Raw genomic sequence first — 22,502 nt, 5'->3', positions numbered from 1 at the left:
GGCTTCTTGTGTTTAGCAGAACGTTTTCAAGGCTCATGCATGTCGTAGCATGAATTAGCATTCATTCTTTTTTTATGGCTGAAGAGCAGTGTGTTGTATGGATAGACTATGTTCCGCTTATCCATTGACCAGTTGATGGCATTTGGGTTGTTTCCACTCTGCGGCTGTTGTGAATGATACAATATTCATTGGTGGACAAATTTGTATGTGCACATATGTTTTCGTTTGTCTTGGGTATATATCCAGGAGAGGGAGTGCTGGGGTTTATGCTAATTCTATCTGTAACTTTCCGAGGACCTGCCAGACTTCTCCAGCGGCACCATTTTCCGCTCCACCAGCGGTGCAGAAGGCTCCAGTTTCTCCATAGCCTTCCCAGCACTTGTTATTGTCGTTGTTTTGATCACAGCCATCCGGGGAGCTGGGTGGGGGGACGGGGCATGTCATTGTAGTTTGACTCTAGGGCTTTATTTTGAGGCCAGTCTGCTTGTTCACTGATTGTTAGTCACACTTATTTCGATCTGTGATGTGAGAACTTGGTTTTGAGTATGTTTTCCTAGCCTTGCATGCGGGCATCTGATGTGACAAGTACAGGGATGCTCATCTCTATGAAATCAGGTAGGGGTACCCCAGAAAAGCAGGGTTCACTGTCATGGTTGGCTGCCATGGCTGCCTCTGCCCTCTCCAGATTGGTTCTTGTCTCACGGCATGGCCCAGAGTGAGTCCTGTTTTGCTGCCTTTGTGACCATCCTTCATTCTGCTTTTTGGTGGGGTGGGCAGGTCATTGCCCTATACCAGGGAGGGAACTTGGCAGACATCCTTTAGCCTGCCAGGCCCAGGGAATTCCTGGCTGAGTACTGGAAATCTCCCGGGCCAGTCCATTCCTGCCTCAGATGGGCATTCCCCCATTCCGCCCCAGGCCAGATAATTACCTTCTGCACTGATAGTGACAGAGCCCTTTACACACAACTGCTCTCTCCTGGGGACCCTCCTTTTCACACTCTGTAAGACAGACAGGGCGGGAAATGTCCCCCGCTTCCTGTGAGGAAAGTGCAGAATAGAGAGGTTAAGTGACTTGCCCAAGGCCACCCAGCTAATACAAGGCCAGATGCAGACTCACGTCCTGGTCATCTGGTGGCATGTTGCTGGGCCTGTCATCGGGTGAGGGAATAGCAGGTGTGTGAATGTGGTTTCAGGATGTGCACTGGATTTGTGGTGGTCCATCATTTGCTTTCTGGATGTTTCTGATGTAACAGCGATGAGCGCCTGCGGGATCTGAGAACTGATAGTGTTGTGCTAGGCGGCTGAGGCTGCATTCGTGTGGGCTGGTAGAGGGTGATAACGAGGATGTGGTCACTTTCCCTGTGCCATCACAGCTCTTGCTTTGTTTAAACAAAGTTAATTAGCGCTGTGGTTTCCTCTGCTAAGAAAATCCTGTTCATTCATCCCTTCAGCTGATGTTAGTTACACCACACGGTAGGTACCCGTCCAGGCATTAGAGCTGCAGCTATGGTCCCTGTTCTCAAAGAACTTGCAGACTATTGGGGAGACCAACGAATGAAAGCTTACCATATAATGTGGTAATCCCTACACTAAGGTTCAGGGGCAAATGAGAAGAAGAAATCTTTAAAATTTGCCTGAGAGGGTCAGGGGGAGACTTCTGCCAAGGCTTGAGGGCAGGTCAGGATTTTGCCCTGGAGTCCGATTGTGGGGCAGGCGGCAGGAGGAGGTGTCCAGCCAAAAGAGAGGCATGGATGAATGAATGCAGGCATGTGGGATCCGGTATATAAGAGTCTGGCATGCTTTAGAATTTAGAAGTAAATCAGTATTGTTGGGTATTTTAAAAAAAGAAGAGTTTTAGCCTGAAGGGCGTGGGGGGAGTCTAGAAGGGAGTGGGGAGTGGAGGCTGGCGGGGAAGGGTACACTGTAGAGAGCATCCTGTTGGTGGGGCAGGGCTGTTGCCACTGATCTCTGTGGACAGAAGGAGCCCCCCCACCTGTCATTTTCTGCTCTTCTCAGTTTCTGTTTCCATTTATCATCACAATCCAGCCCATCCTGTCACAGGTAATGCTGAGGGACTCCAGGTTGTACAGAGTCAGTTCCTGGAGGTCAGAACCAGGGAATTGACGGGAAACCCTCCTTGTGCAAGGACCGGTCTTTGGGAGCTGCAGCCTCAGGCGCAGGGCAGGTCCTGGGGGAGGTGTGATGGAGGGATGGGCTCCAGATTTGGCGATGGTGTTTGAGTTGTGCCTTCACTGTATACCAGCTGGGCGAGTACTTTTTATTTCTCTGAGCCACAGTTTTCTATTTCTTCCTTTCTTCCTTTTTAATTTATTTTTTCAAGTGGTCCTAACACATACATAACTAAAAGTTTACCATTTTGACCATTTTTCAGTGTACAGCTCAGTGGCATTAAGTACGTTCCCATTGTTGTGCAACCATCAGCACTGTCCACCGCCAGAACTTTATCTTCCCAACCTGAAACTCTACACCTGTTAAACACTAACTCCCTGGTCCCCCTCCCTGCAGCTCCTGACAACCCTCTATGCTACTTCCTGTCTCTCTAAATTTGACTATGAATTGTTGAATCATACATATTTGTCTTTTTTTGTGACTGGCTTATTGCACTCAGCATAATGTCTTCCAGATCCATCCATGTTGGTACATGTGTCAGAATTTCCTTCCTTGTAAAGGCTGAGTGATATTCCATTGTATGGATATTCCGTATTTTTCAGTCTACTTATCTGTTGATGGTCATCTGTTGGGCTGTTTCCACCTTTTGGCTCTTGTGAGCAATCTGTATGAGCAAATATCTGTTGCAGTCCTTGCTTTTGATCCTTTGGGATATAGACCCAGAAGTGGAGTTGCTGAATCGTACAGTAATTCTTAGCCACGTTTTTCTGGTATGTAATACGAGGTTTCAAGGTTACTGTGCAGCTTAAGTTTGATAGATTATACAAACTGCCAAGCATATGCTTGGCACACAATAAATATTAATCCCTTCCTTTCTGAAAGGCCCCTTCCATCCTCTCCTGAACAATGTACCCTTTAAAACAAAAGGACTTTTAACTCTTGATGAAAAATACCTCTTCAAAGGCACCTGGATGGCTTAGTTGGTAGAGCATGTGAATCTTGATCTTGGGCTTGTGAGTTCGAGCCCCACATTGGGCATAGGGTTTACTTAAAAATAAATAAAATAAAATAAAATAAAATAAAATAAAATAAAATAAAATAAAATAAAATGTCTTTGTTGTTCTCATGCATTAAAAAAAAATACCTCCTCAGGGGTAGTGCCTGGTCCCTTCTAAGTGAAGGGAATGGAACATAAGTTAAGCCTCTCTTGATGCCTCTGGGTTATTGTTAGGATCTATGTTAGAGTACTCTGCTGCCTTCAAAGAATTGGACTTTTAACAACTCCCACAAATGGTCTCTAGCTGTTGGGAATATTTGTCTCCATTTCATCATTTTCCTGCCTCCTCCCTTCCTGTCCTTCTTAGTGCTGTTAGTGTATCTGACTGTGGTTGCCACCCTCCCTCATTTAAGTTCACGTTTCAAGTCTTCCTTCTACTTGGGGACCAGATGACTGAGACTCTCACTGTTGTGTGAAAGTAGGAAGAGACAGGTGCTGAATGAAATTCTATAATCACCCTTCCCTGAGAGCAGTTTGTTTTGACTGAATAGAAGTCTTTTTTTGGCAATTTTATGGAGCTTGAGTGAGGAGTCAGGTGGCCAGATTTGGATAGTGAGGTGTCATTGTGTCTTGGAAATTATGTCAGGGAGGAGGTGAAAGCCAGATGAGGACTCTGCCAAGTCCAAACGGCAAGTGGACAGCTTCCATCTGGATGGTCATGGAAGACTTCTTAGAGGAGGGAGAAATGGGCCCATTTGGGGAAAGAGGAGGTGAATGAATGCGTGAGAGAATTTATCTCCCTCCTCTGGAGAGGGTCCGAGGAAGCACAGAGCTAGGAATCAGCTGTTGGCTGACCCTTGGGCTCCATGGCCACTGTGTTTTGGCACTCACTCAGTGCAGGACCCAGGAAAAGTCTGACATCTGACCATCTCCATTCTAATCCCCTCCCTGTTAAGTCTTATATTTATCATAGGAAATATTAGCATTATCTTCATTTGGTCTGTTTTAGTATCCAGTATCTTATGTGTTCCTCAAAGGCATTTTTGTTCCTCAAAGGCATTGTGGAAAGTATGTAGAAGTTGCTGTCTTCTCTTTGCTTTGAACTTTAATTTTGCATCAGGTCTCTGGGCCATGGAACTTGGGCAGGAATACTAGTGCTGACCCAGCACATACTTCAGTGTCTCCCTCCCTGCTGAGTAAGAGACCAGAATGCCAATTATTATCTCTGTTATCTACATTGTTCTGGAAGTCCTAGCCAATGTAATAAGACAAGAAAAATAAGCAGTAAAAATATTGGAAAGGAAAAAATAAAATGATTGGTATTTGTTAGATGGTCTTAAATATTCAAAGGAATTGACTGTAGGAAATATTAGATCCAAGAAGAAAGTTTATTAAGGTGACCAGTTTAAAAATATGTATTCAAAATTAACAGCTTTCTCATATGCCAGAAATAACCAGTTGGAAAATATAATTTAAGAATCCCATTCACAATAGTTATACAAAATATAAGATAACTGGGAATTACAAGAATACATTCTTATATATGGTACCTGAGAGAAGACATTAATAAAAAAAAATACTGTGTTAATGAATAGAAAGACCTAATACTGTAAAGAAGCAAATTCCTTAGGGGCTAATCTATAAATTCATTGTGATTCCAAGCAAAACCTCAAAAGGTATTTTTGTTTTTTGACACTCGACTGAATGATTTTAAAGTTCAGGTGAAAGAATCAACAGACAGTAAGAGCCAAGCAAATATTTTAAAAGAAAATAATGAATGAGGGCAGGAAGCCATGCTTAATGGGATATTTAAAAAACTATAAAAAATGTCATAAAGTGGTATGGCACTAGCTCCAGGAGAGACATCTACATCAATGAGATGAAGTAGAAAATCCGTAAGTGGAACCAATTGTGTCTAAGTATTTAGTGTATGAAAAAAGGAACATTTCAAGCTCATGAAATGAGGCGAATGAGGTGAAATGATGGCACAGTCCTAGTATTATGCTGGCATAGTTAACCATTTGAAAAACAAAGAAAGATAAATTCCCTACCTTACATCCTATATCCAGATACCTTAAGTTAAGTTGGGTTAAGTTAAATTTAAACAATAAAGTCAAAAGAGAATCAGAAGACAATACAGATGAAGAGTTCTGTACTTCAGATAATTTTATCAGAGGTAGAGTCAGAAAAGACAGCGACGCTTGATGACATAGAAATGAAAAACATCATCAGAGTAAACTAATTAAAAGGAGCACCAGAAGTAGGAAATTAGATTTGCAAAATATGATAAAGCGTTGCTGCATTTAAAATATGAAATCTTAACATTTCAATAATAAGACGACCACTAATAGAAAAACTAAAGGATATGAACATGGTATTCATAAAAGAAGAAATAATTCTACCATTAAACTCATGAAAAAATATTCAACTGAATGAGTGATACAAAATACAAATTAAAATAACAATGAGCTGAGTTTTTGTCTTAGGAATTTTCAAATATTGAAAAGAATTTTAATACCTTGTAAATGTGAAATGGGTACTCTGAAACGGCTGCTAGGTGCTCACATTGGTATGGCCTTTCTGGAAGGCAGAAAGACAATATCTGACAAGAGCTTTGACGATGTGTAAGCAGAAGATTTTCATACAGTTTGATTCCGAATTATCGATGTGCAACATTTCCCTCTAAGGGTGTTCATTGTAACATTATTTATGATGAGAAAAAATTAAAAACAAGCTAAATGAGCAAGATAGGCAATTGGTTAAGTAAATGATGGCCATCTGTAGGAAAAGGTAGTATGTAGTCATTGAAAACCATAGTGCGATATATATATATAAATATGAACATGTTCACAGTATATTGATGGAAGAAAGCAGACCGTGGTCACTATGTCCAATTTCATACTACTTTTTTTTTAAAAAGAGCTTTATTGACATATAATTTACATACTGTAAAATTAGGATACCACTTTTGTAAAACATATATGTGGGTGTGTAAGTGGGTAAGAAAAAAGTTTGGGTAGACATACGTCAGTATGTATTTTCTTTGGATGATAGAATAACAGAGAATTTTGGGTTTTTCCTAAATTCTTTCTTGTTTTCCAGGTTTTTGGCATTTAAGTACTTTTTCACTTAAAGGAAATTTATAAAAACAAAAGTTTCTTTGAAACTCTCCTTTGCATCTGGGTATTATTATCTCTTACCCCTCTCGTTCCTGGGAAGGAAGAGAACATAATGTGAGGAAGTGTTTGAATTTTATGTACAGTGGCGGAGGCTGGTGTTGGTGAACTTTCAACTACCCACGGAGCTGTGAGGTTTAATGAAAAGCTCCCTGGGGGGGTGCCTGGGTGGCTCAGTCAGTTGAGCATCTGACCCTTTTTCAGCTCAGGTCCTGATCTCAGGGTCCTGAGATTGAGCCCCGTGTCCAGCTCCATGCTGAGTGTGGAGTTTGCTTGGGATTCTCTCTCCCTCTCCGTCTGTCCCTCCCCCACCACCCCGCTCGTGTGCATACACTCTCTATCTCTCTGTCTTTCCCTCTCTTAAAAAAAAAAAAAAAAAAAAAAAGGCTCCCTGAACAACTGGTTCCCTTATCAGGCTTAAACCTCATTGTCCAGATGCGTTGGCTGTTATTCAGAGTCTTATTAATCGACTAGGGGAAAAAGACCCATTGAACGGTTAGCCCTCAGCCTGAGATGGAGAGCACATGATGGTACAATGACCATGGTTCAGACTCCAGAGATGTTATGCTATGTTTTTGAATTCAGTCCAGGTTCCTAGGAGGAAAACACCCGTCAATTATGTTGGCTCTAGATAGGGCCCAGTCAACATATGACATCACCAACTCTTCCTTCCCTGCCCAACTTTCTTTGGAGGGGATGCAAGGAGGACAGTTGTGCAACATTGGAATAAACAGAGTGGATACCAGGCTCCTCACGCTTTTGTTTCTGGGTTGAGCTCCAGTCCAATAGCTGATAGGTTTTTTCCCAGATAGAGGGAGACTGTCACAGCAGCTTTGTACAAGGGTGGGTCAGTTGCTCTTTAGCTAATTAGAGTCTGGTGTACACGTCAGTTCTTATTTGAACTAGGTGCTGTTGTCTGTTTTATGTTATTTGGTGTGCGTCCATAAATGATGGCCTGAAATACAGTGGGCGTGAGCATCACATCTTTTATTTCAGACCCTATTTCCGCACAAAGATAATTGTAATCAGGTCATAGGGTTTGTCTGATTAGCTACTTAAATAGGAATGTAAACATGACCCTGTTTCTTTAATTTGCTTCTTGTTTTTTCCTGTTGTTGACCTTGACCTTGGGTCTTTGGCTGCAGCATTGGACACAGTTCTACCCATTATGTATGTGAGTACGTGGGTTTCTGTTGGGCTCTAGCTAGGAAGCCGCAGGTCCTTGAGTTTATAGTTGGATTCCCTTTCCAACGAGGGACCAGCAGGAAGGAAATCGGAGACAAACCCACTCTGCACGTGAAAGCCTTGCAGTGTGACTTTTATTTTTTTGTGATGTTCCACACAGCCCTGTAATCTCTTATTTTTGGCAAGCCAGCCCTGAATCTGTGGTCCGGTAGCCCCGGGCAACCAAAAGCTGAGACAAACAGAGGAAGTGTCATTACTCACATGTTTCCCCCGGCCACCTCATCTGGGCTTGGCGCCGCCCCTCTCAAGAGGTGGAGCTCCTCTTGTAGAGTGGGACCAGGCCCCATATGGAGACCCTGCAGGTTGTTGTGCCCTGTCAGCCCCCTGGGGTCCCTGCTGCTCCTTACTTTCCTGCACTCTTTCTGTAATTTGTTTGTAGTCGGATTTTATTTTATAGCAGACTTTGTGGTGAAAACAGGGAAGTCTCCCATTTCCTTAAAGTAGCCTGAAGGCCCTGCGAGGTAGAGGGAGCTCACCTCCTAGCCTGCAGTCCCTACCACACTCACATAGGCATGCACACGCACACGCGCACACACACTCTTGCATCGTCGTGCGGGTGTCCAGGATATTGTGTCTTATAAACAGAGCTGATGGAAGGCTGTATGCTCAGGAAATCTGCAGACCCTCGGGCTGCCTTTGCTAGCAGGTCTTAGGAAGCTCACCTCCTGCTAGGTCCTCTCCTCCCCAAAGGGTACGGGGGAGAACCAGATCCTGGATCCTAGCCCATGGTGCCAGTATCCCTAAGGGTTTTTGAAAACATAAATCGTTTCAATGTTTTAAAAGCCAGCTGGAGATTTAACTGAGGTGATGTTTCCAGGGTAGGCCCAGGTTTCTTTGCTTGTGATTGGAATTACATGGACTCTGTTAATGGTTTGTGTTTTCTGTTCTGATTGGGTCGTTTTTCTTGCATTTGACTCATAATAAAATGGGGGATGAATTTATTCATTCCTAATACATTCCATTTGATAGGAAGATTGTTTCCATCGTAGTATCCAGGGTTTAGGAGGGGTTTGGGAAAGGAGGTTCCCTGGAAAGTGAAAAGTCTGCATTTATGTTGCTTGAAAGAGAGTCTTTGATTCTTCCTGTATTAACATTTACTGTGTGTGATTTTATAGCCAGTGTCTGCTTGCCATGTCAACAGGACAGATTTGTTTTGCTTGTCTTGGTCTTATTCTGTTTTATGCAAAAGACTTAAAGTTCCATTCATTTCTTGTGGCCTGGGAGCCTCCTTCTTTCGGTAAGGCCTTTATGTCGTCCCTTCTACTCCTCCTGGGTTTTCTACCTGAGCCTACCCCGCTGAGCCCTTCCCCTGCCCCCTGGCCCACCAGCCACATTGGAGAATCCCCTCTGCCTCCTAGAGTCTCTGTCCCCAAGATGCCCTCAGTCCTGGCCCGTTTGTGTGATATCTTTCAGTAAAATGGAACATTTAGAGAAGGCTGACTTTGTGCCAGGAATTGGTTCAAGCAGCCTTTTATCCTCAAGACAATCCTATTTTGCTTTTAAGTTAACAAATGCTTATGCAAGATCTTTTGCGCAAGCACTGTCCTAAGCCCTTTTCAAATACCATTTCATAACAACCTTGTGAATGGGTTCTATTACTGTCTCCATTTTATAGGTAAGGAGACTGAGGCCCAGAGAAGGAAAAGGTTGCTAAGGTTATACAGCTCGTGGATGGATGATAGAGCTGGGGTGCCAACTCAGGCAGTCTGACTACGGAATTCAGGCTTTTAATCCCTATCCTAGGAAGAAGCCACTGTTGCTGTTCTTATTTTGCAGATGGGGAAACTGAGGCACTTTTTTTTTTTTTTTTGTAACTTGCCTAAGGTCCTAGAACCTAGTCGGTGGCAGAGCCGGGGATTCAACCCTGGACAGGTGAGCCGTGGAGCCGAAGCTGTGCACCTCAGCAGTGCACTTGCCTGTGGGTTTTTTTCTTTCTTTCTGTCCTTTTTTTAAAAAAGATTTTATTTATTTGAAAGAGAGAGAGTGAATATGAGCAGGCAGAGGGAGAAGCAGCCTCCCTGCTGAGCAGGGACCCTGATGTGGGGCTCCCCAGGACTCCGAGATCCCAACCTGAGCTGAAGGCAGATGCTTAACCAACTGAGCCACCACCCAGGCGCCCCTGCCTGTGGGTTTTCATCACCCCTTGTTTCCAGCACATTCGGCACGGACCCTTACAGCATCAGAGACCATTCCCACACAACACTGTTTCCTAGTTCTCTGGCATTTCCTTCATGAGCGAGAGCCCAGCTTTGCAGATGGTGGTGCTGAGGCCCAGTGGTCTGAGCAGGGCGTTTGTGAGCCAGTCCGTCGAGGGGCCTGTGAAGCCCATTAGGGAGGAGTCCCTCCCTAGGACTTCACGGTGCTCCAAGGAATTCCAGGATCAAAACGCTAGCTGAAGCCAGCTTTGCGGTTCTCCCACCGGTGCATGGATAGCAGATGCCATGAACCTGGCTTTTCTTCAGACTCCGAATGCCTGCATAATTACAGGAAACAGAACCCTCTCCCGCTGTGAGCCAGCGATTTCAACATCTCTTGGAGAAATTCTCCATGGATCTGAAGTTGAAGCTTTGCATTCTAACGAATTTGGCTGGGATTTTCACCTTTGGCTCTCCTCGCCTTCTCCCCGGGCCACGATTTCATCATCGTGCTTTGGGGATGGCACTTCGTCTTGAGTGTCTGTCTTCTGTGAACATCCGTGGAGCTGAGGCAAGGCTCAGCCTCTCGCTGTGCACCTGGGGCGGGGTGGCCTGGGCCTCTCCAGCTCTGCCACTGCCCCGCCTACATCTCGGATGCTTGGCGAGGCAGTCTTAGTGGGAGTCGTCTTTGGGCTCCCGCAACAAAGCTGGGAGAAGAGTTGAGGGGTTACCAGAGCTAAGATGGTGGATGTGGCCATTTAATCATGTTCTTGTTAAATTTGTCAGTAACTTCTTTGTACAGCTGGTTGGTCTGGTCTCTCGTGTATTACTCAGTTCCCGATTGGGTCTTGGAAGGTGGCCATTTATCTGAAACAGAGAAGACAGCGTAGCAGAGTGAAAAGAGCTTTGTTTCTTACCCCCTTAAATAGTAAGCAAATAAAATGAAAATACCAGCATCGGCTGGGGTGACATCCTGACGTGTTGCTGGTGGCAATGTGAAGGGTTGACGCTTTTGGAATGCAATGTGGTCATCTGTATTAAGAACCCTAGTTCATCCCAGCTCTAGGACATTCTCCAGAGAAAAAGCACCTAGAAGAGGGGAGAGGTATTTGCATGAATGTGCTCCCGAGAACATTATGTAACACAGGAAAACTGGAAACAGTCTACAGAGTCAACAGAGGGGGATGGTTCAGAAACTGGTAGGAGATTCCCCCAAAAACAGCTCTTAGAAAAAATGGAATTATGAAGACTGTGGGGCAACATGGTATTAAGGAAAAAGTGAACGTGCCCTGTCATTACCCCCATATAAAATATATGCACAAGACAGATTTGGAAGATGATAGAGAAAAAGATTCATGGCTATTATTGGGATGGTGTACTATTTTCTCCTTTTATTAAAAAAAAAATAAGGACAACAGTACAGATTTTGGCTTCAGATCTAAGATTAATTCTGGTATTGCTCATCTCATGTATTTTTTAGCAACTCTTGAAACTTCCCTGGGACTCACATTTCCTCATCAGTAAAAAGAACAGTTTCTAAGCATCCTGGATCTGAACATGATTCCTGCCACTGATACCTCCTCATGGAGAATCTTCCAGACTTGCCTCTCTCAGTAAGACAGACTCGCGGACAGTCAGGGGCATCATTGGGCACCGACAATTGAGGGCCTTTAAGCATTCCTGGTGGTTAAGCGGTGCTGGTACGATTTGTTCTCAGCATTCTTGGTTTGATGGAACCTTCCCCGTGGGCACTACACAGCCCAGGCACATCCTTTCTGAGTGAACTGGGAGCAAACTACCAAGTCCTATCCCAGAGGCTGATTTTGAAGTACACCCTTCCTGGGGAAATGGCTTTCTTCTCTCCCTCCCCAAGCCCCCTGGTCAACTCCGATGGGCCCTTCTTGGGAAGGCGGAGCCCATGCTGCCTACAGATGGGCTCTCAGACTCCCAGTCTTGCCACGTCTGCTCTTGCTAAGTCAGGGAGAGGATTGCTGCCCAGGGTGTGGTTTGTCACTCTGAAAGGATTTACACGTTATAAATGACCCTTCATCGCCCGGCACACACAGATTTCATTAGCCTGGCCTTTGATCTTGCATGCCATGTGCTCGCTAGGCCATGTGCGGGCTATGCCAAGCCTCAAAGAAAAGGGTTTTACGAGGTGCGGACATTTTGACAAGCTTTTTATCTGACATCCCAAATTGACTGTCACCGGTTCACATTGGCCATTTCCTCCTCTGTCCACTCGGTTAAGGTCATTAGCAGTGCATGTAAGTGAACCTGCAGGTGTTTTTGATGATAGAAAACAGCCTAGGTTGGAAGAGTTGAGGTGAGTGGTATTCATAGAAACACCAAGAAGGTGGAGGTTTGTAAAGGCTGTAAAGCAGGGGGGTTTGGACTCCAGCTCTGTGAGTTTTTGTCTGCTTGACTGCAGGCACGTCTCACAGCCACAGTTTGTCTGTGACGCCAGCATGGGAGCCGTGTCTGCCTCCCTAGTGTAAGCATCCAGTGGTGTAAGGCCTGTGCTAGCACTTTGTGAATCACTGACAAGCTGTACCCATGTGAGGTTGATATTCTTGCCATCAAATAAATGCAAACAGTGGTATGAAGTTATAACATGGGTCCGTTGTCCCACGCCCATTGAACAATACTTCTGGAGGGGTGGATATATTTCTCTAATGTGGGGAGCTCTGGTTATGGCGGTGTTAAGTTGTGAAAATGGAAGAAAGCTCAGGATGTCTTTCCAGGATCGTCTTTAGAATCAGAAATAATGCTGGGTTTGGAAGTTGAGCCTTCTCTGCCCTGCTCTCCACTTCTTTCCTGCTGTCAGATTCCAGCTCTAGCTCCCGGACTCCCAGAGTCATCTTTCAGCAGCCTGGAAGGAATGGCAATCTCATTCCTGCGGGTGCAGGACACAGGAAGGGAAATGGGTGGGCAGGAGGTGTGGACTGCAGGTGGGAAGCTCCTGGTGCCCACCCCCAGCTTCTCGATGGGCAGTTCCCTTCACGTGGCAGAAGCTGGCCATGATAGGTACTGCAGGGGGCTCCCCTGCTTCCAGCTGCAGATCCCAGAATTTGCCCAGTCCCCAGATCCGTCACCTGTCGGATATTGAGCCCGAGAGGCACTGCGGAAGACTTCAGGAAGCTGAGGAAGGAGGAGGAAAGAGAGGACATGGCGGGGGCAAGGAGAGCCGAAAAGAGGCTAGAGCGAGAAATAAGGGGCCCTGTGCGGGCCAGCTGGAAAAGGGCCTGCGGTTCTGCTGTTCAGATCCCTGGCTCAGGACCTTTTGAATAAATGTCAGACATGTGAGTGGAATTTAGTGAAGTCGGACAGAGCTCCTGGGGACGCCAGCATTGAAAATATTGGGGCGAAAGAGGGGTGAAGGGACAGTTATTCAGAGAAGCAGAGGCTGACATGCGGAGGGCTGTCCGGAAGCCAGGGCGGGCATGGGCAGCAGGGTGCAGTGGGCAGTCCCACCAAGGCCGCGGAGGGCGGGCAGTGGTCCCCAGGGGATGGGAGGAATTGAGAGCTCGTTCGGGGGTGCCAGTGCAGTACAGCCAAGGGTGCAGTGGTCCGAGAGTGAATGGGAGGTGACAAAGTGGGGCTTAACAGCATTCAACTCTTTGCAGAGCTTGGTGGGAAGGGCAGGGTAGGGGTAGCTTGAGGATCGAGCAAAATCTCTTCCTCCATGCACTCTTGAATGTCTTTTTTTTTTTTCCCCCAAACTAGATTTTCAGCATGTTAAGGGTATGGTTTGTATCTTCTCCCTCTTTGTTTTCTTCTGAAGCTGGCTGATCTTCAGATCACGTAAGAGTTTATTTGCTTGTTTTATAAATACATTTTACTGGATCTTGCTTCAGCCTTATTCCCTCCAGATTCTGGCTTAATGATTCTAGCAGTGATCAGTGGATGCTGAACAATTACTCCTGGCTCAGCTTGCTTTGTATGACTGCATTTGTTTAGCTTTAGAAGCAAGATTACATTAAAAAAAGTTTGGCAAAGAGAGAAATAGGGGATTACCCAGGTGCCTCCAAGGTCAAGCAGTTAGGAGCATGAGTTAATATCCCTGGACTTGTTAGGCTAATTACACAGTTTTCTGTTTATTGAATTAATTGAGCGACATGCTGTAGTTGTAACATACAAAGGGATAAGGCTCCATTTCACTTCTCAGTGATCCACCCCTCCCCACTCTTTTAAGAGTAGAGGCTCTGGAGTCAGACTTCCTGGGCTCACGTTCCGCGTCTGCCAGTCAGCAGTTGTACGGCTATGGCCACGTTATCGACCACCTTCCAGAGGTCTCCCAAGGGCCGTGCTTGGCCGAGGCGCAGGGGTATGAACGTTGCAGATCTTCTGTACGCATTTCTGCATTTTAAGTAATATGAGCAGTTTACTTAACTCCACTGTCCTCAGCTTCTCCAACTGAAAACTGGGGCCCACACTGGCTCCAGCGTTAGGGGGCCGATGTAAGGAGTAAACGAGAAAATCCGCGGGAGATGCATGAAATCGCACCAGACATAGGAAGTGTTCAATAGGGATTATTTTTACCGTTCCTCCCATTTTGAAGTGTGTGGATTACACGTATGTTAAAGGTAATCAGTGTGGGGGGGTCCCCTTGCCAGCATTTGAGAAGGCTGGGATTTAACAGCCAGCCTCAGTGAATCTATATGGCAGGCGGACAGGAAAGCTGTGTGCTCCAAGAGCTGTCCCAGGGAGTGCTACGGATCCATGGTCGCAGTGTTCAATCACAGAGCCCCATCCATGGCTGGGCCTCTTGAAGGAACAGGTTCCTCAGTGCTTCGGTCCTAGAGTTGGCCAAGAGGCATGTGTGACGTTTGGTCTCTCTGCTTATTAAGCACCTTCCGGATGCCAGTCCTCCTGCTTGATGCTTTGGGGGAACACATGGAGAGGATGCGCTCGTACTGGAATAGCGCTTTGTTGTTAACTAATACCACCTTATGGAGCGCTCACAAAAGTGCTGTGAGATGTGCAACTCTCACCGGTTTGTAGATGAGCAAACCAGGCACAAACATTCCAGGTGGTTCCAGCTCTTCGGGAAACGCTTCTTGGCATTGCTGGAGAAGCGGTGTATTTGAGCAAGGCAAGTCGGCAGCGCAGTGCGCGTGTGCTTTAGAGGCACCTGAAGTTCTTCCCGGAGGGGTCTATGTGTGGTAGTTCTCCTTACAAAGGCATGTGACTGTCTTGCTCCTGGTGTTTATTGAGCACGGCTCTGTAGCAGACATCCTTCTAGGGGGTTCCCATGCCAATTCGTTTACACCTCCCTGGAACCCTGTGGCTTAGGTACAGGTGTTAGCTCCATTGCTTCCACCGCCTCTCCTCTGGGTACCCCTTATGTTCCCAAGGACAGGTGCTTTCTCTTCCCTTTCTGCTTTTGTCCAGAACAAAACCATGATATTCTAACTGGCAGGCCCGGGGCTCTCAAAGGCTCTTATCTCTCCACTAACAAAAGCCACTCTCTGCTGAATAGGTCACCCAGCATTTTGCTGAGTAGGATGCCCCATCGATGAGCCAGCGGTGGTTTGTGCTGCCGCCTCCCTGATGCTTTTAATTCAAGCCTGCTGATTCCATCTAGGACAAGAACAGGAGAGACACGCACAGACGGCTAAGTGCAGGGACTAGAGAATGAAGCAGCGACGGTTCTGGAATGGGAGGCAGGAGATGGGCAATTCTGATAGAGTTAATGCCGTGGGGAGGGTGGGGTGGTGTGTGTACTAAATGGAGTTTCTAGAATTGCTGCCCTCCATGCAACCGTGTGTGAGGCTTCAGAGAGGCTGGGGCCAGAGGGGGGACTCAGCAGGGCTGTCCCCCTCTTTCTCCTGCTCCGCCTGCTTTTCCCCAGCAGACTTTTGGGATGGGGTTCCAGCTCAGCCACTTCAATTCCTGAACAGGCACTGTGGTGATGACCTTTCTGGCACCTCTGTGTTCTCAGGAATGCTGGGCCCCTTGAGAGCTGATCACAGACACCAACTGCTGGCCTTTTAAAAGTGTGGCGCCTTGGATTGTGTCATGTGGACATCCTAGTTGTGATGTCGTGTTAAGGTGAAGCAAGATGTTACCACTGGGGGACACTGGGTGGAGGGTCTGAGGATCTCTTACAACTTCATGTGAACCTACAGTTACCTCAAAGTAAAAAGTTAAAAACACAGGGTCTTTAAATTTTGCAAACTCCAGAGGAGTTCTGTATTTGAATTTTCAAGGAGCAGTTTATTTATTTTGTGTCCAGTATCTTGCTAATGTCCTGTAAATATACAAATACGGTACTAAAAGCACTCAGGTCAATAAACAGGAATGGAGGGCTGACCTGCTCCCATGTGGATGAACCTTGAGAACATGATGCCGGGTGAAAGAAGCCAGACACAGAAGACCGCATACTGTATGACTCCATTTACATGAATATCCAGACGGGGCAAATCTGTTGAGACAGAGAGCAAATTAGTGGTTGCCTGGGGCTGGGAGCAACAGGCTTAGGAGGGAATGGGGACGGACTGCAGATGGGTAGGGGGTTTCTTTTTTGGGCGATGTTCCACGATTACATTTGGTCGCACAACTGTCTGACTAGCCTAAAATCCGTTGAATCATACAGTTTAAATGGGCGAATTGTGTAGCATGTAAATTACATTTCAATAACGCTGTTAAAAAAATTTGGGTCTTTTGACAGTTTTAAGAGAAGTAATAATAGTCTTTTGGAAGTAGCTGGTGTCTTCTAGATGCAGGCACTTCCAGACCCTGGTTGTGACTCTGATTCAGGCCACTGTCCCCGGGGCATGTTCTTGGCTCCCTCCTAGAGCCGATTCACGGGCCCACCACTGAAACCACAGCATGTTTCTGAGTGTTCATCCCAGGGGAACGAAAACTCAGTGTGTGCCGGACATTTTGCCTGGTGCTTTCATTCACGCTTTCTTAAACCTCCGGGCAGCCCTCACGGTGGGTAGTTCAGGCCCATGTTTTATGCCTGAGGAGTGGAGTTCCCAAAGAGTGTACGCAGCAGGGCAGAGCCACGGCAAGACCCAGCTTGCTGACCCCAGGGCCATTCTCTTCCCTCTCTGGTGGAAGGCTGGGTTGATGAGCTTTCTCTCACCTCTTACATGAGGGGAAAAAGTCAGCTGCCAGGCAGGAGCCAGACTCTTGCAGGGACAGATAGCTTAGGAAAATCACCAGAGGAAAGGCCTGTGAGTTCTGGGCAAATCCTTTGCAGGCTTGTGTCTTCAGTGAGGAATCTCTGCTCCCTCCGGAAGCAAGGATGACATTCTGCCCTGTTCCCTGGAGCAGCTTTTCCCCGGAGAGAGCTCCTATGGAAAGAGAACTGTGGGAAAACATGAGGAGGCTTTTCGTGGCCACGTTTCTTGAGTGTCATTAGCTCTTAGCTGAAACATGTGGATTTCCCTGGAGTCCTCAGCTTTGTCTTGACTTTGCAAGAGTTTGTCACTGTAGGAGCTGTTTTTGGAAATGGAAGGTAGCCATCATATTACAGCCACAGGGAACCTGATATTTTTTTGTAATTGATAATGCTGGTGGGTCATACAACGGGACCCTCATGGTAAAATGGGCAGGAGTGAATTCACGTGGTAGGAGAAGTAAATGGGAAAAGATTTGCACCCAGTTAGTGATGTTCAGCGTGGTCCAAGGCAGACATCTCCTCTCCAAGAGAGATTATTAAAAATGCAAGTTCTCAGGTTCCAACCCACACCTACAGAATCTGAAACCCTGGGGTTGATGTCCAGGAACCTGTGTTTTCATAAGCTCTCAAGAGAATTCTTTTTTTTTTTTTTTTAAAGATTTTCTTTATTTATGTGACAGAGAGACAGCCAGCGAGAGAGGGAATACAGCAGGGGAGAGGGAGAGGAAGAAGCAGGCTCCCAGCCAAGGAACCCGATGTGGGACTCGATCCCAGAACGCCAGGATTACGCCGTGGGCCGAAGGCAGACGCTTAACGACTGCGCTACCCAGGCGTCCCCTCTCAAAAGAATTCTTAAACACACGCAAGTTTGAGTAGCTTAGCACCAGACGACCTTACCTATACTTGAGGCTGAGCAGGAAAATCTGGTTGCGTTCTGGGAGAGCACCTCGTCTGTGCTTGACTGGATCTTGCCGGGAGGAATGCGAGCTGGAAGGGAGCATTCATTCATTTATCGAAAATGTTTATCGAGCACTTCCTCTATCCAGGCACTTAATCCCTGTGCTGAGGGAGTTTACATCCTAGTGGGGGAGTCAGATAGCAAATGTGGGGAACAGGGGACAGAAGTTAGATGGGAATGCGACCCTGAGATAGTCACGAGGAGGTGAGGATGCCCAAGTAAAGAGCCAGGGGAATGGGTTTCCAGAAAGAGAGAACTGCTGGTACAAAGGCTTGGAGGTGGGGAGGAGACAGGCAGGTCAAGGAATGAAAACAGCTGGGGGCTGATGGTGATGAGCGGGGCTGGGGCAGAGAGTATGATGGTGAGAAGAGGACCCGATCCACAGGACAAAGGGAGGGGATTTGAATTTGACTCTCAGGGTGGTGGACAGCTACTGAAGGAGTCATCAGTGGAGTGACGGGATCTGGGGAAAGATTTAAGAAGATCCATCTGGCTGCTTATGCTGGCTGGCTTGGTGGGATGGGAGATGAAGCCAGGGTCATGACTAGGGAGATTCTGTCCAAACTGTGGTTGCCACAAAGTCAGTATTTCTCCTCCTCCTCCCCCTCCTCTTCCTCTCCCCCTTCTCCACTCCCCTTTTCTTCTTCCGGTGTGGGGGGACACAATTTAAGAAAATTGGAATTGTTTTGTCAGGGTTTCTCTGTTAGCATTTTACAGACGGAACCGACTTGCATTACAACTGCATGTCCTCGTTGCTTTCATTAGATAATACTATATGTGTTACAGTACCAGCGCTGGACCTGTTTAATTACATATACTGTTACTTATCAAAAAAAAGTACATTTCATCAAAAGAAAATGCAGCTTAGATGTCCATGTTTTTGAGACCTATAAAACTAAGCTCCATTGATTACCGTTCAGGAGCATCTGCAAGATTTGATCCATTTCGGAAATTCGAGCTCACTGCATTGCCTGGACTGGCATTTTCTTGGCTGAGAACTGCTTACCTGGGTGTAGACAATCTAATATTTTATTTAGAAGAATGATTCATTGCTTTAGGTGTCTGGAGTCCTGGGTTTTATCTTCTTTGTTGCATAAGTTTGGTTTGACCTTGGACAAGTCTTTTCACTTCCTATTTTAGTGTCGCTGTGCAGAAGATGGGAAGTCATTGTTCTGGTAAACCTTTCATCATCAGGGTCACTGGGTGAGAGCTCTCTGAGACTAGAGATACACTACCTCTGCAAAGGCCCTGTGGCAGAAGGGAGCAGGAACTGAAAGGTAGCCCAGGTGGTTGGAGAGCAGCGTGCAAGGTGGGAGATAACCCAGAGTGATGTTGCGGAGGTAGGCAACGGCCAAGCTGGGCAGAATCTTGTGGACCTTGTTGGGGACCTGATTCCTTATCTTAAGAGCAAGGGTAGACTGTTGGAGGATTTAAATAGGCGAATGACAAAAGATCGATGAATATGCTGTTTCACTCAGTCATCTTAAGAAATGTGTGTGGCAGTTCATATCCCCGTTTTGAACCACTCCAGAAACTTAGGGTGGTGGAGATTAAGCCGCTTACCCAAGAGCACGTTGCTAGTAGGTGGTGGAGCCAGGAGACTAACTCAGGTCAGCCCGAGTCCGAAGTCCCCTGTCCTCCATCTCAGCCTAACTCAATAACAATATAACAATAACCACCGTTTTAAAAGACACTTTGAGCTCTTAAGATGAAAGATCTCCCTTAAATTACAAAGTGGCATTATGCAGCAGAAATATGAGCAGTGCAGAGAGACTGGATATGCCGGGAACCTTTAAAAGCCCCAGTCTGCATGGCTGTGGTCCAGCATCTTCAGGTTCCTTGCCGTCTGGTGGGGGGCATCTCACTGGCAGCTATCAACACCCAGAAAGGGTTGGCAGCTCTGGCCGGCCATTTGACACTGCCGTTGTCCATAAAGACTCGTTTTCCGTGAAATGTGCCCGAGATACGTGCTTTCAGGGCCTTTGAGCTGGGCGATCAGATCCGGGCATTGCGTGCGTGGTTTCGCTGGAGTCATCACGCCATGCCAAGTTTCTGCTTTCTCCCTCTTGGGGAGTTGGCTGGTTTCAGTGGATTCTTAGAAGCTGGTTATAGAGATCGCCATCTCGATTTTGAACCCAAGGAGCCTTGTTCAAGGTTGAAATGGGAAAACAGCTGCTTACCCATGGCCCTTGAGACTTCTGTTGATGACGACCAATGTCTCTTCTTTTCCAGTTGACCATGTCGTGCCCGAGCCTGGGACAAGCCTGCTGGCAGCCTTTGACCAGTGGAGGGAATGGGCTGACAGCAAGTCCTGCTGTGACTACTCTCTGCACGTGGACATCACTGAGTGGCATAAGGGCATCCAGGAGGAGATGGAGGCCCTGGTGAAGGACCACGGTAGGTTGTGCTGACCAACAGCTCTGGGGATATTTCCAGTTCAGCGCAGGAGCTGACAGCTCTGTGAAGGAAAGCTCTGTGAATCACGCTTGCAGACCCCTTCCGTGCCTCACCTCCATGCCTGCTGGGAGAGGGGGTTGAGCTGCAGCTGGTGCCGTTGGAGGTGACCAAACCCAGTGCAGCAACAGAAGCTCTCATGGACATGAGAACCTGAGCCTCACCATGGGGACCGGTTCTTATGTAACAACTGCTCACAGCTTACTGGTTTGAGGGAACTGCACCCAGCCGGGTTGCAGAGTTTAGGCCAAGAATGCCTATCCCAGTGAGGATTCTGGGCAATCATGGAGGGGGCAGGTGCCCAGGATCTGAGTGGGCGACTCAGGCCAGCTCTTTGTATAAACCTATAAGAACCAGGATAGATTTGAGGGTGAGGAGGCTCTGGGACAACCTGAAGAATCTTTCTTTCTTTCTTCTTCTTAAGATTATTTGAGAGAGAGTGGGGGGAGGGGCAGAGGGAGAGAGTGAATCTCAAGCAGACTCCCTGCTGAGCACAGAGCCGGAAGCGGGGCTTGATCTCACGAACCTTAGATCATGACCTAAGCCAAAACCAAGAGTCAGACACTTAATCAACTGAGCCCCCAGTTGCCTGGGTCTTTTTTATCCCATAGGACTGTTGTAGGGAGTAAGATTCCAGAGGTGGGGCTCTGGAAGATTCCTGGGGAGACTGGAGGAATCTGGACTACCTCAAGGTGCCTCTGGGACCCTTTTGTCCACAGGAACCTTGGGAGTTGAGGTGGTATCACCAAGTCCCATCATCTTCTGGGGTCCTCTTGAGCTTGGCTATAGACTAGACTCCTGGGGTGATGTGTTGACCTCACTGGATCTTAACTGTCAGGGAAGCACCTATTACTTTCATGTTCCAAGACTTCTAAGCTCAGAAGTACCATGAGCTGTGAGTAAAATAGCAGGAGGAAAATCTCTAGGCATGGATATGGTAGATATCCATATGGCAGAAAGCACCCAGAATGAAAGTCTGGAGTCTTGGATCTATTCGTCTGCTTTTACACATACCGGCTATATGACCTTGGGGAATTACTTAAATTTTATGAGTCCCAATTAAAAAAAAAAATATCTCTTACATGAGGGTATTGGACTAGATAGTCTAAGATTCTTTCAGGTACGAAGGTCCTACCTAAAAGAAAATAGGTAACCCTTGACCTTTCTTACTTTTGAGAATACTGAGGCTCAAGAGGGTTTAACTTTCCATACTGAAAATGAATCGACTTCAAATCAGCCAGGAGGGTTACCATAGCAGCTGTTGCCTGGCAGGAGAGAAAGGCTGGGATGTCCCGAGCCACTGAACCCCGGGCAGCATCCAGCACCCCCAGGTGGCTTGAATTAAGCTCCAGGACTAGAAGGTTGTCAGTACAGTTGTTTACCATCGTGATGAATGTGGGGCAGGGATATTTGGTCTGGTGCCTCGGGTGACAAGGACTCTGAAATGCCAGGGTGAGAACTGCGACATCGGCTTGTTGGACCCTTTCTTACTTAAAAAGATTTCTTAAAAATCAGCTTGGAGTGCAGTGTGTTTACTGAAGAAAAGACATTTATTATAGATCTTCTACCAAATCTTCTAATTCGTGTTCTTCTTAAAGTCACAACAGTCGAGGGCAATTTTTGTTTTTATTTTTTAATTTTTAAAATTGTGGTAAAATACAGCATAAAATAAAATTTATCATCCTAGTCATTTTTAAGTGTACAATTCAGTGACATCGAGTACATCCACATTGTTGTGCAGTCGTCACACCATCCATCCCCAGAACTTTTCATCTTTCCAAACTGAAACGCCATATCCATTAAACACGAAGCCCCCATCCCCTCCCTCCTCCAGCCCCTGGTAACCCCCATTCTCCTTTCTGTCTCTGTAAGTTTGACGTATTGATGGAATCCTGCATATCTGTCCTTTAGTGACGGGCATATTTCCCTTAGCATAATGTTCTCAGGGTTCATCCACGTGACGGGACTTCCTTCCTGCTTAAGGCTGAATAATATTCTGTTGTGTGCTGTGTGACGTTTCGTGTTTCCATTCGTCTGTCAGTGGTCACTTCTGCCCTTTGCTATTGTGAATAACACTGCTGTGTATTTGGATGTATGTATAATATGGGCAAGCGTCAGGATACTAAAAAGAACTTTTGCACCCTATTCCCAGATTTTTTTTTTTTTTTACCAATTCTTTATATTTTACCCCATTTGCTTTATCCTTCTTTCTCTGTCTCTTCGTCTGTCTCTCTGTCTCCCATCCTTCCTCTCTCTGTCTCTCTCTGTATACACA

General features: G+C 46.4%; 1 protein-coding gene across 1 annotated transcript in view; it reads left to right on the top strand.

Annotated features, from left to right (window-relative positions):
• DPYSL2 (dihydropyrimidinase like 2) overlaps positions 1-22,502 on the top strand; it is a 69,136-nt gene that overhangs the window by 20,007 nt on the left and 26,627 nt on the right. Inside the window, exon 4 of the mRNA XM_026518963.3 lies at positions 20,006-20,170. Coding sequence (XP_026374748.1) covers positions 20,006-20,170 — 165 coding nt within the window. The remainder of the gene's footprint in view (positions 1-20,005; positions 20,171-22,502) is intronic.

Source organism: Ursus arctos, unplaced genomic scaffold (genome assembly GCF_023065955.2).
Source record: "Ursus arctos isolate Adak ecotype North America unplaced genomic scaffold, UrsArc2.0 scaffold_11, whole genome shotgun sequence".
Lineage (NCBI taxonomy): Eukaryota > Metazoa > Chordata > Mammalia > Carnivora > Ursidae > Ursus > Ursus arctos.
Note: the sequence above shows the minus strand (reverse complement) of the source record. Positions and strands in the feature narration are given on the sequence as shown.